This window comes from Anopheles bellator, chromosome 2, assembly GCF_943735745.2.
Source record: "Anopheles bellator chromosome 2, idAnoBellAS_SP24_06.2, whole genome shotgun sequence".
NCBI classification, from domain to species: Eukaryota; Metazoa; Arthropoda; class Insecta; order Diptera; family Culicidae; genus Anopheles; species Anopheles bellator.
The window spans coordinates 46,424,513-46,437,208 of NC_071286.1; the positions used below are offsets into that span (position 1 = coordinate 46,424,513).

The window sequence follows — 12,696 nt, forward strand, 5'->3', positions numbered from 1 at the left end:
CTTTCAACAAGTCACTGAGTCACACGCTAATCGCAAGCGGGTTTCCCCTTACAGCAAGGACCTGTTCAGTGGCAACCAGCGAACGCACGAGATCGTCAACCAGAACGAAACCCTGTCCTGTTACACGTCGCGCCGCAACTCCACCACCTCGAACGCGAACAGCGAACCGCAGGAGGTGGCCCCGCAGTTCGTGAAGTTTGCCCGCGACTCGTCCAAGTACTGGTACAAGCCGAGCATCAGCCGCGAGGAAGCGATCGCCCTGCTCCGGAATGCCGCGCCCGGCACGTTCGTGGTGCGCGACTCGACGACCTTCGCCAACGCGTACGGGCTCGTCGTGAAGGTGGCCCACCCGCCGCCCGGCGTCCAGTACTCGGGCCCGAACGGCGAGGAGCTCGTCCGGCACTTCCTCGTGGAGCCCACGATCCGTGGGGTGCGCCTGAAAGGGTGCGCCAACGAGCCCGTCTTCACGTCGCTGTCGGCGCTCGTCTACCAGCACTCGATCACTCCGTTGGCGCTTCCCTGTCGCCTCATCATCCCCGATACGGTAAGCCGCACCGGGACCTCGTGGAGGCTGGAACGGGAAGTAATGGTTGCCTTTTTTGTTCTCCCCGCCAAAAGGACCTACAGCAACTGGAGCTTCAGACACCGGCCCAGCAGCAGCTACTGCAGCAAGGGGCGGCCTGTAACATACTGTACTTGTTCACTTGCGACACGGAATCACTCACAGGTACGCCAGGTGGTTGAAGTGGGATGACCTGCGCCGCGATCGCTAATCGCTCTTCCTTTCAGGACCACAAGCTATCAGGAAGGCGGTCGGTTCGCTGCTTGCGCTACGGCCACTGCCCAAACCGACGCAGGTGCACTTCAAGGTATCGCTGCAGGGAATCACACTGACCGACAACACGCGGCAGCTATTCTTCAGGTAGGGACCGTGGCTCCCGGATCGTGTGTTTTACTGATCGCCCCTAATCGCTTCTTCACAGGAGACATTACCCGTCGAACAATGTGTCCTTCTGTGCCCTCGACCCGGACGACCACCGGTGGAGCATCCAGTCGACGACGGGCGATATTCCGGCGACCAAGTAAATAAGCGGCCGACAGTCCCGCTGTAGGTGCGGATTAAAGCTAACCTCCTTTTCTTGCCCGTTGTAGGCGCATCTTTGCCTTTGTCGCGAAACGATCGCCATCGTCGGCGGACAATCAGTGCCACGTGTTCTGCGAGCTGGAACCGGCGCAACCGGCCACCGCCATCGTGTCGTTCGCCAACAAGGTGGTGCTCGGGGGAACGGCCCAGCAGCCAGCAGTTACCAGGGCGATCTAAGGCGTCTCTTTTATGCTCCTTCACGCATGCTCCCTTCCGTTTAATCATTAACCCTGGGGCGGGCCGAGGGGCTGCTGTTGGGCGTTCATTGTCAGCAATAAAGTGCAGATGCAGCACCAACATAGCACACAGAGAACCACGGCGTCGTGCAGACTCACAAATAAAAATAAAACCTGAAAAAAATGCATAACACGAACATAACAAACGCGATCGCGCGCACTAGAGAAAGAGAGATATTCACACCGTATTTAATTCAGAAACGTTGTTCGTTTTAACACTCAAAGTGCATGATTGAACACTGACATCAACAAACACTTAAAAAGAAGCAGCAGCGAAGGGGCCGCGCAAAGGACCCACCACCCCCTCGGGGGTCCTGTGGCTCTCCGTTTGCGCAACTCTACCATTAATCGTGTTGTAATCGTGTAAAATTATTATTTAGCGTTAACTTCTAGACAACGTAACACTAGTTTTCTTCGTGTCCGATGCATGCGGCAGACATGCGAAAGTCAGTCTTTTATTATATTTCTTTTTGCGTTCGTTCCCGTTCCCGTCAGAGATATCAGAGCAGTGTGTGGTTGCCCCAGAATCTTGTGCAAAGCTATCTCGTTCACACGTAACCACTAAGAAGCGCACCACAAGCAATACACGCCACCGAGGGCGAAGATCGAGACGGTCGAGAGTCAGTAAAGGGCGAACGACGTTCCGTTCGCCTAAAACCTAGCGATTGATTCAAGAGCGCAAGAACCGATAATCAATGTCATTATTTTTGTTGCGTTAATTTATGTTATGTTTTATTTCTGCTTTCTGCCCGCCGTCACAAGACCGGCTGTTTCTGCAAAGAATTGTGCATAAAGAAAATCATATAATTCACCTGTTCACCTGTTCACCGAGTGCTTGAGCACCGATTGGTTTCGATTGTCACTCGTCACGGGAAAGGGTTGGATCATTTGAGAAACATTAACATCATACGATCCGAACTGCTATCGAAGGGCGCACCAATAAAAAGCAAACGACCAAGACACGTGCTTTCGTCTGCTTCCGCGTGACTACTACACACACTACTAACACTAGCACTAATCGCTTCTACTTTGTCTGCCTGCTACTGCCAAAGCACCAAAGTGCACGTGGCCTCTGCACCACTCTCTGCCATGCTCTCCGACACATACTAACCCACAAGATGTGAGTCGAGCTTTTTATTTGTTCAAAAGGATTCTGGCTTCTTCATCAATCTGGCACCACCGCATGGCGGTCGCTGATGATCGCATTGAAGGTAGCGTTTTCGTTATTGTTTCGCTCACAACGCAGGAAGTGGCAGGAACATTTGGTTAGCAAACTTATTCTTTTTCGCTTTGCGTGCTTCGCTGGCAAAGGTAGAAAAAAGGTAGAACGAAAAAAGTGCGCCATACACACGAAACAAACACGCAAAACAGAACACTTTTATAAAATGGAAAAAACATAAACATAACGAACGACTTGTGGTTGTGCTTTTGGGCGGTGGTGGCACACCGCAAAGAATAATTAAGCATTGAGAAACGAAAAACAACACGACGACGGCCTTCGAGAGTTACAGGTTGGAGAGCCTTTGATACGCAGATAGGATAGAATAACATAAACCAGCAGCGCAGCGAGTGTGCCTCAGAACGCTTCATTAAAGCTACGATCTAATATACACAAATACCGGCAATAGAAGCGCAATCGGAGAGTGAACGGAAAAGAAAAACTGGTAACAACTTTATAACCTCACTGAAACCGTTTGGCTGTTCGATTCTTTTTCGAACGAGCTCATTCTATCCGTAGTATAAAATAGTGGACATGGCACGCGTAGTGCACGGTTTCTTTCACGCAGGCTAAACTTAAAATGGAATCGGAGAATCGACCATTGAATTGAGCAAATAGAGGGGGGGCAAACATTAATCTATCGCTAGTCGTTTTAGATGGTCCAATGATTAACACAAACACCTCTAACACAGTTCGATAAGACCCTACTTTCATTTCTTCTGCCTCTAGCAAGGGACGAATGCTTCTTTCTTTTAACATGCTAATAATTTATTTCCCCGTTAAACCGTTCGCCAGGAATGGGTAACATGTGGTGTACTGTCCTCTTTCATTGCTGCAAAACCTGCATGATGCAATAACGAAACCCCGATCGTATTAATCCATCGATTGACTTGTGTTAGTTGGCAAGAATGGTACCATTCTCACCGGCGTCACTGAAAGCGAACACATCCTGCAGCACGCGTATAGTTCGATCAATCGAAAATTGTACATATAATGAGATACAAAACGAAATGCGAAAAATAAACACCACCCAACGACAAACAACCAGCGTTTCGATGATTTGTTCTTTCCCGCCGTGTTTCGGAGAACTCGGGTGGCGACCCAAACGAGTGCTAGAGAGCTACTTTGTAAATAACAGTATCACTTATTTATTATCGGTTTCTCGTTCCGTTGCATTTAGTGTATGCTCCGAAAGCATCATGATGCGTGTGGCGCCCACTATCGGAGTAGTTAAAATCGTCTCTGTCTCTGGTGGCAATTTCCATTTTACCATCGCTGGTAAATTGGCGATCCCGTCCGCGGGGTCATACGGAGTCGGTCCGTGAACGGTTGATTGGTTTGTTGCGCACTCCCGAACGAAATTAAAGCTAATTCGGCACAATTCCCTAAATCGATCGTCCCCCGGCGATAGACTTCGATGCACCAACGAATCACACGAGAGAACAGAACGGAGGTTGAAGATGGTTGATGATTTGCCTACCGGTACTTGTTGAACTTTATTGTGTTGAGTGGACTCATTGAGAAAGCGATACCGCTTAGCCCCGATGGCAACAGATCCTTGGCCGATTACCGTTGGCGATTACCGCCGTCGGTCCCGTTCCCGTTCGCGGTCGCGTGACCGATCTCGCTCATGTTTCGATGACCGATGGCGACCGTGGGCAGGGCTGTGTCGACTGGAACCGTACTTGTCGTGCTTTCCGTTGCCCCGATGTTCCTTCTCGCTGCGACGGTAATCGTCCCGCTCGTATCCGCTCTTATCGGAGCGTACCCGGTCCCGATCCCGGTGATCTCGCACCAGCTGCTGCTGATCACGATCTCTTTCGCGATCCCGTTGACGATCACGCTGCTCACGGTCGAGCATGGAACCAAGGCTCAAGTTGTTGCCTTTCGCACGATCGCGCTCACGGTCACCATCGGACCCGTTTGTGTAACGATTGTCGCTGCCTCGCTCATCGCGCCCCGAGCGGCGTACTTCGTACTTCTTATCACTGTGCCAAAGAAACAGAACGGCCAATTAGGGACGAAGAACACAACATACTCTCTCTGTCCCACACTTACCTCTTTTTGTACTTCTGCGGCGAGTCCGGTGATGGCGTGCGTGATGAGTAGAGACGGGACAACTTTTTCTTCACGCCCGAACTAGACGTCATCTTTGGCGGTGTTCTCGATCTATGGCGTGATTTTTTTGCGCCACGCTTAACACCGCCGCCGCCGCCGCCGCTTTTGCCCTGTCCACCGTCTCCTACGGAATGACGGGGCGATTGTAGAGATCGTGATCGAGATCGGGACCGTGACCGTGACACGCTGCCCGACCGAGTTCTCGTTTTGGATCGTGAGGTGCGCGATCTTGAGCGGGAATGCGATCGAGAGTGCGACTGGGATCGCGGCGATCGTGATTTGGAGCGGGATCGGGACTTCGACCTCGAGCGCGACTTTTGACCATCGACCAGCGTCTTCGTGGCATCGGTTGATTCGTTGTTATTGTAGTTGGTGCTACTATTGACACTGCCAGCATGGACCCCACCCGGGTTGCTGCTGTTCAATCCGCCGCCGGTGGCAGTGATGGCATTAGTGTCGGAGCCGGTGTTGTTCGGCGGCGGAAGCGTACGCTGTATGAAACCGCCCCACGCATTGTGCGATCCATTGCTACGGTCGACGGTGATGACGGTCGGTGGGGTGCTCGTATCCGGGCGGTCCTTCTTCCGCTGCTCCTGGTACTTTTTCTTCAGCGTATCAACCGCTGCCTCCAGGTGGTCGGCGTCCGGTTTCGTGCGCCGGTACAGCGACATGATGCGATAGCAAACGTCCAGCATGTCGTCCTCGCTGACGCGAAATATCACAAACCACGGTGGGCTACTCGGTAGCGGAATGTTTTGCTTGCGGGCCGTCAGATAGATGCAGGCGCACGCGATCGTCTCCGGCTGGTGGCGCACGAACACGTCCGTGCGGAAGGAATCGTTCATGAAGTTCCACGCCATCTGCATCATGTTCTGGTGCTTCTCCAGCTCGAGGTACTTCAGGTACATGACGACCAGTTTGTGCGGGTGCTTGACATGCACACAGAAGCCAAGCTCCTTCAAAACGCGGCGTTCGGCCTTGATGACCTGCGACTTCAGGTTGATGTAGTGCTGATCGAGGATCATCGGCAGCATGGGCCTTTTTTGGGGGGCGAACGGAGAATGAAAGTAGAAAAAAGAAGTGCGCGACGGGAGGGTAACATCACCACGCACAGGCGCGAATTTAACCTCACGTTGTTGGTTTTGTTGCTCGCGAAATTTAATATTACATGCTCAAACGATCGCCGGCCTGGTGAGGGCTTCCGAATGTGCACAGCGATTCTGCACAGACGTTGAACAAAACAAAAACAAAACAAACGAACAAAAATCAGATCCCGGTGCGGCACAACCGCACAAAGCACCATTCCTCCATCACGTGTGATGCTGAATTTGTTCAATTCGAGAACCAAAAAAGCAGCGAATGCACCGGCTACGGCCACTTGTCTAGCGATGCACTGCCAAAGGGTGCATTAGAAAGGCATTGCTCCAAATAACAAGACGATACGGAAACGTTCGTTCTACACATCTGGCATTGGGATCTGCAAACTCTGGAATGTAGGAGTCATCCGGACAACACTTGACTTACCCCCTGTCCAACTTACTTACGTGTCTGTGAGCCGATAGGAACATCGGAACCAAACAACTGCGGGCAAGTAGTTGAAGGGAAAGTTCTGCAATAGTACTAAAAGTGTAGCAAAAAGTAGTCCAAGGCAAACGCGGTGCCAGCTTCTTCGGGTAGGCTGCCTCAGGCTTACGCTGATTTACGGGACGCTTCTCGGGCTCGTCGGCTTTGCGCCGGATACTCACCGCACCGTCACGCAGTAGGAAGTTGCAGAGCGGGTGGCTGAAAATACCGATTCAGAAATTCTGTGGCCGACCCCCCTTTCACATGCTCTCCCGGGGAAGAGGATGGCCGTTTGGTACGCGAATGTAAAACCATAAAAAGCACGTAACCTGCGGCGAGAAACACAAACCAGCTTCACACCAAGGCAGGTCGTGCGCAGGGGTTCCTGGTTTGTGTCTCTGGCCGACGGGTACATGCGCACGCCCGATAGCATCGTCTTCCGGTCAAACCAACCTCACCCAACCTCTATCGTTCTTGTCCTGCTCCAGCTGAAAGTTTGCGATCGGTTTCCGATGGTTCGGATCGTCGGGCTCTCGGTGGTGGCTACGGGGCTAGAATCGGAAGGGTTGGTGTGTCTGGTGGTGCTGGCCCACCGGGCCCACCCGGAGGCTTGGTGAAAGGGATGCCCCCTCAGAAAATACACCCATCGGTATAGTCGGCATTGTTCCGCCAGTCCGCCTGCTTTCCCTACGCGCTGTGGTGTCCCCGACTCTTCGCGTTGCTTCGGCCCCTGTTCCTTCTTCTCGTTCCTGGTGCTGGTGTTGCAAAAGGAGAGAAACATTTACAGATGCACGCACCTTCTGCACACATTCTTCACGAACGGTTCGGGGGGTTCTTCTTATAGCCGGCCAAGCTAGGTGGAGCGATGGTCCTCGGGCCGGGCGGCGGCACTCGGCAAGCTAGCCCTTCTTTCTCGCCCATTGCGAGAGACAAACCTTCCGACTGCAGCACCGCACGTTACCGGGAATGGTCGCGAGTGAATGGGCGCTGCACAGTCACACACGTTGCTTGAGCGGCGCTCTCTGTTTTAATGCTGCGCACTGGTCATACGGACGGACCGACGGCACGCACGCACGCCGTTGCGCCGGGACGAAGATTTTTGTTTGGCATTTGACGTTTGCTTTTGTTTTGTTCAGTTTCAATTTTTTATCATTTTTACGTTTCTGTTGCTTTTCTAGGCTTTTTGGGACTTTGCTTTGAGAGGGGGATAGAGTTTTGAGTAAGATTGAGCGTCTTACCTACAAAACTATAAGTGAAAAAAGTTAATAGAACTCGCTAAACGGAGCGGCAGCAGCGACACCGGCGAGTGTGCCCTGCTTGCCGGGAGCAACGGTGCACGGTACGCGATCGGTACGATCGGATCCGCGGGACACTTACCTCTGGCTGCGCACTTGTTTGATATGGTGAAAGACGTTGATCACGTCCCGTATCCGCCGGGGCGCTTCCTCGATCTTTGACGCCAGACAGATGCAGCTCATAGCCGTGGCTTCCATGCTGTGGCGTACGAACGATTTCGAGTAGAAGAACCGCTGGAACAGTACCTGCCCGGTCGCCATGGCTACCTGTAAGCATAGCGAGAACGATTGGTTAAAGTTGACCATTTCAACGACCCCGCAGATCCCACTGTGAGTCACGAGCAACAGCGAAAACAAAGCGGCCATTGAGGGATGCAACTCATTCTCGCACACACGCACACACATGCTAAGCCTTGAAACATTTTCCTTTCTTCACACCGTCACAGGGTCGCTCGCACCCATGTTCGAACCAATTGACTACTTTTTGCACATTAAACCACTCAGAAAAGATGCCAAATCAAAGTAAACACAGTTTTCCCTGTTCGAGCCCACCCAGTAACAGGCACCACCACATGACGACCAGAGCGCTTGCACTTGCTCGTGACGTGCAAAACCAACACAAGATGGCGTCGGAACGGTACGCGCTTACGAAACGAGCAAGCGTCGACGAACGGAGCTTACCTGCGGCAGTTTGAGCAGGATTCCGGCCGTCTGGATCAGCTCGCAGCCGAGGATCCGAAGGTCGGTTTCCGATTCCCGGTCGAGACCATCGCTTTGGGACGGTGTTTGGTCGAGTTTAGCCTCCGGCAGCAGACAGTTTTCGAGCGTGAGGACGATTTTACCGTACGGCCGTTGCAATGGTGTGCTGGCGGAAGCTGCGGCGGCGGGTGTTGAAGCCACCACCGCCTTGCTGTTGCTGGCAACGGTCTCGGTCACCGTTCTAACGCTCATGTTGCTAGCGAACCAGTCACTTACACAGCACCCGAGCACACCGTTTCAGCCTGCCGTAATATCCTGCAAAGAAAAATGCGTGCGAGCCAAAGCACACAGTGGCCGCAGAGTGAAATTCGCCTGACAGCAGAACGACGGCGCGACAGAAGGCCACAGTTGAGCGAGGAAACGTCAAGCGAAGGTCACAGCTGCTTGCGTTGTAACCCTTACGTGTTTGTGCTGGCAAATTGCTGAATTACCAGTGCAAGAAAAAATTGTGAAAAAAGATTGCTAGAGTTTTTGGTCAACAGCGACCAACACTTCTAAAAGAGAGGCATTATTAAGCTACTTTTGAAAAACATCCAATTTTTCGTAAATCGGACCATCGGAAACATCTTAAATAAAGTTTTGAATTTCACTCAAAAATAATAGATAAAATGAAATTAAATTTGTTTGTTAAAATTGTCTTGCATGCTTGTGATACAAAAAAACGTCAATTGAGTAATCTTCGATTAGTTTTTAACTACCCAAGATGTATAATTGTTTTCGCCCGAACGACAGGGCGAAAGACTTTTCCGTTGCCATTCGTAACCGGTGTGAAAGAACCGAAAAAGCGTCGCGTCGAAACGTGGTAAACGTTCGCTGTGTGTGGGGGCCTTGAAGGCCCCTCTGTGATCACAAAATAAAAAATAGCGTATTAATAGTGTATATTCTTTATTGAATTCAGAATGGCATCAGCTCAGGTGTCTAAGAAGCGGCGATTGGCGCCGGAACCAGAAGAGTATCACAGTGATGGTGATGTTGAATTCCAACTTGAAGATTCGTATCGAGGCCGATCGTCTGGAGCTCAGCGGCATTACGGCAAAAGAGTAGGAGACGGCGAAAAAACTGGTACCTTCATTAAAGCTGATCGCCGATCTCATCCCGTACGTTAAGCCAGCAGCGACCGATAATTCGGGGCCTTCCGAGTCATCCCCATGTCATGTTCGAGGGGCCTTGGCAAATCGACCCCACCACAATATGTGATGCTTCAGGAAAGGTGGTTTCGGGCTTCTATAACCGTGACTTAGGTAAGAGAGAAAAATACAACAATCATATCTATTCAATATTTACCTTTCCATTACAGAATCCGCAATTCAGGCACACACTCCACCAGAACATCCTGCACAACAAGACGTACAATTAGATCTGCACGTAGTCGGTGTGCCTTTGCCGCAGCTGGCCAACCCATATTTTAATGCATGGGTTCTGCATGGGATGCTGCACGAAAACACACAACCACCTAGCGAACCATTCTGGCTCGATGTGTTTTGTGGCGACGGCAAACCGCGCACAGGAATTTCTCCGCCCGATCTGTGAACAGGTCACAGAGTTACGGAAAAAGCGAACTGTGAAAATCCGAGCGGTGTTAGTCGGCTTCAAAGCACAATCCCTTGTGGAAGGTAGGTTCCGGCGTCTTATAAATTTATTGTACTGTTTCCTAATAATTGTTTTCACTATCATTACAGAGACGGTCTCACACAAAAGCTATTATGGGTGCCCAAAGTGCATCATGAAAGGAACGTGGATTCACAACAGCATATCGTTCACCAACGGAGATGAACCAGAGGTGAATCTTTCTAAATATGAATCGCCTTCACGCAAGCATGCCGAATTTATGACAAGTGTATACGATAACACTCATAAGGTAGCCGAGGAACCGAATATGTATCCTCTACAACCGTTAGTAATAGACATAAACGAGGATGTCCTCGTAGGAGATGATCGGCATCTCCTGCACTAAGGTGCAGCAAGGACATTTTTTACAACGTTCACAGAGGGTGGATATGCAGTCAAGGAAATGGCTGCATTTCAAGTCAAGGAAATGCAGGCAAGGAAACACAGTTCAATATCCTGAAAATCGCAATGCGTGACATCCAGTTTCCGCATGAACGGAATCACAGGCAGTTCAAGATAAACATTATCAATTGGTCGGCAGAGATCTCTTTCTTTGTCCAGAAAAATGTTCTATCATCTCGTTCTCTCGTTCTCGTGTGGTCTCCTTCAACTACTGTTTAAACTCCGTTTCCTTGTCTCGCGTCTCCTCTGTTAGGGACCTTGGGGTGACGCTTGATTGCTGTTTAACGTTCCGTGAGCACATCCTTGCAGTAGTTGCGAAGGCTTTCAAGATCATGGGATTGATCAGGACTATATCTCGTGACTTCAATTATCTGGACTGCTTCAGGAGCCTCTATTGCGCGCTCGTCTGCTCGACCCTTGAATATGCGTGCATTGTCTGGAACCCTTCGGGTCCGTCTCTAAACTCCAAAATTGAGCATATTCAACGTAGTTTCACTCGCATGGCATTAAGGCGTCTTGGGGATCGCAACGCCTCATCCATGCCCTATCTCGATCGTTGTCAGGTGCTTGGCCTTACGTCACTCGAGGTAAGGCGTACAATGGCACAAAACCTGTTCATAGGAGGCCTTCTTATGGGGAGAATTGACGATCCTGGTCTTTTGGCCCGTACTCTCTTCCTCGTTCCCCATCGTCGTACTCGTCATGGCTCTACGGATCCCTTTCTAAGGTGTCTCCGTAGCTTCAACCTAGTGTACCCCCTGTTTGACTTTCACCTTCCGTTCCCATCCTTCCGTGTCGCCCTTATCAATGCCCTCAACTCCTTTCCGTCCGTTTGAACTGAGTCGCAGGATTCCCCCACTTTCTGTGATAGTTTCTTTGCTTCCTTCTTCTTTCATCCTTCTACTCTGTCTCTCTGTTACACTCGTACACGTTACACGTAAGCTCTCCTCTCGTTTGTAAATATGTTAGGATTAAGAGTCCGGGTCTAACCTAATGGCGAACCCGGGTTGATAATAAAAATTAAAATTAAATTAAAATTAAAGAGATGTGGGCATATTTCAGGGACGTAGCGGGGTACGTGGCGCTAAAGGCAGCGCTCACTAAAGAGGATTTTAGCATGTATAGCATGTTACACTGGGGCGTGGCAATCTGCAGCCGGACACGGAAGAGGGAATACCTTCGATATGCGAAGCGTTTACTTAAAACCTTCGTAAAAAATGGGACGAAAGAGTCGGGCTTGTACCTTATTGCGTCCACGGCCTTCTCCACATAGTGGACGAAGTGCGCAATAAGGGGCCGTTGCCACTGAATTCTACCCATACAATAGAGAAGGAACTTGGCAGCCTCCACCACTACGTCCACTCCACCGACAGTGCTCGAGCGATGCAGCAGGTGGATACGGCTCTGACACTTCGGGAACAAGCGTTACCCCCCCGGGCCTTCCCTTCGTCACCCATTATAACTAACAACGGCCGCAGAGTTATATTGAGAAGAAACTTCTTACTGAGAAGTGAGGGCAGTTCCCCTAATGATAAGGACTCTTGGTTCCTGGCCTCGGGTAATCAAGTTATCAAATTCGAACAAGCAGTGGAACGCGGCATCGATTGCACGGTCGTCGGGCGACCATTGGAAAAGCCAGCGACTTTGTCGTTCGTGCATCCATTACCTGTGCCAGATGCGTTAAACGCTTTCACCTCAGACAAAATAGCAGGAAAGTTAGAATTGAGCGAAGAGCAGAAAGAATATGGCAGTGGCGAAATCGTGTGCAAACTCGCAGTTATCCATATGAAATTGTTCACAACGTTCATGCCGTTAATAGAATCATTTGCGAATGAAGCATAAGCATAACGATAAGCATCGCGCAGGTTAATGTGGTTTCGGCCTTCTATAACCGTGACTTAGGTAAGTGGAGAGAAAAATACAACAAATATACTAATACATACTCAATAATACATAATACATATCCAAGGCCACTAGTCGATTGTGTAGGTGATTAATTTTCTCGCGTATCTCTGCAAGCTCGCGAAATATCCTTTCGAAGCGAAATAAACGTAACACTTGCAATGCAAAAATGTAACACTTTAAATTTGTTCTCTTCCTTTGTGAAATGCGTCGGAGACTACGCACCAAACGATCTACGCATCGAACTGGCTCGAATCCCGTTCGAATCCCTCGAGCGTTCGGACAGCAGCTCCTTCAAATAGGTTAATCACAGTAGTCGTTTAAAGCGGCAAAGATTAAATATTTAATTAACAATTACGCATGCTAGTTGGCTGACGGCAAATTATCAGAAGTTATTCCGCGAGGTATAAAGTACACTTGTCCACCTATTGCTGTTAATATGTAACGAAG

At 50.3% G+C, this 12,696-nt stretch overlaps 3 protein-coding genes across 3 annotated transcripts in view; 2 read left to right on the plus strand and 1 right to left on the minus strand.

The window, feature by feature from the left end:
* Nucleotides 1-1,924, plus strand: part of LOC131207617 (tensin-1) — a 110,168-nt gene extending 108,244 nt beyond the window's left edge. Inside the window, exons 18-22 of the mRNA XM_058200238.1 lie at nucleotides 55-544; nucleotides 619-727; nucleotides 790-922; nucleotides 984-1,082; nucleotides 1,153-1,924. Coding sequence (XP_058056221.1) covers nucleotides 55-544; nucleotides 619-727; nucleotides 790-922; nucleotides 984-1,082; nucleotides 1,153-1,321 — 1,000 coding nt within the window. The 3' untranslated portion in view covers nucleotides 1,322-1,924. The remainder of the gene's footprint in view (nucleotides 1-54; nucleotides 545-618; nucleotides 728-789; nucleotides 923-983; nucleotides 1,083-1,152) is intronic.
* Nucleotides 1,925-3,742: 1,818 nt separating this feature from the next.
* Nucleotides 3,743-8,604, minus strand: LOC131212964 (cyclin-L2). Its single transcript, XM_058207067.1, has 4 exons — nucleotides 8,257-8,604; nucleotides 7,658-7,842; nucleotides 4,658-5,755; nucleotides 3,743-4,587 (listed from the first exon to the last, which is right to left on the minus strand). Exons 1-4 carry the CDS (start codon nucleotides 8,524-8,526, stop codon nucleotides 4,179-4,181), a joined length of 1,962 nt encoding a protein of 653 aa, XP_058063050.1. The 5' UTR covers nucleotides 8,527-8,604; the 3' UTR covers nucleotides 3,743-4,178.
* A 1,191-nt stretch (nucleotides 8,605-9,795) lies between these two features.
* LOC131211347 (uncharacterized) lies at nucleotides 9,796-10,444 on the plus strand. Its single transcript, XM_058204778.1, has 2 exons — nucleotides 9,796-9,947; nucleotides 10,014-10,444. The coding sequence occupies exons 1-2, from the start codon at nucleotides 9,809-9,811 to the stop codon at nucleotides 10,286-10,288; spliced, it is 414 nt and encodes a 137-aa protein (XP_058060761.1). The 5' UTR covers nucleotides 9,796-9,808; the 3' UTR covers nucleotides 10,289-10,444.
* The last annotated feature ends 2,252 nt before the right edge of the window (nucleotides 10,445-12,696 follow it).

Excerpts from the sequence above, each read along its gene's own strand:
- LOC131212964 (XM_058207067.1), bottom strand. The coding sequence starts at position 8,526 with ATGAGCGTTAGAACGGTGACCGAGACCGTTGCCAGCAACAGCAAGGCG. Across the intron at positions 7,843-8,256 it reads TCCTGCTCAAACTGCCGCAG|GTAGCCATGGCGACCGGGCA; the intron begins GTAAGCTCCGTT and ends CTATGCTTACAG. Across the intron at positions 5,756-7,657 it reads AAACAAGTGCGCAGCCAGAG|GCCCATGCTGCCGATGATCC; the intron begins GTAAGTGTCCCG and ends CCCCCAAAAAAG.
- LOC131211347 (XM_058204778.1), top strand. The coding sequence starts at position 9,809 with ATGTGTTTTGTGGCGACGGCAAACCGCGCACAGGAATTTCTCCGCCCG. Across the intron at positions 9,948-10,013 it reads AGCACAATCCCTTGTGGAAG|AGACGGTCTCACACAAAAGC; the intron begins GTAGGTTCCGGC and ends CTATCATTACAG.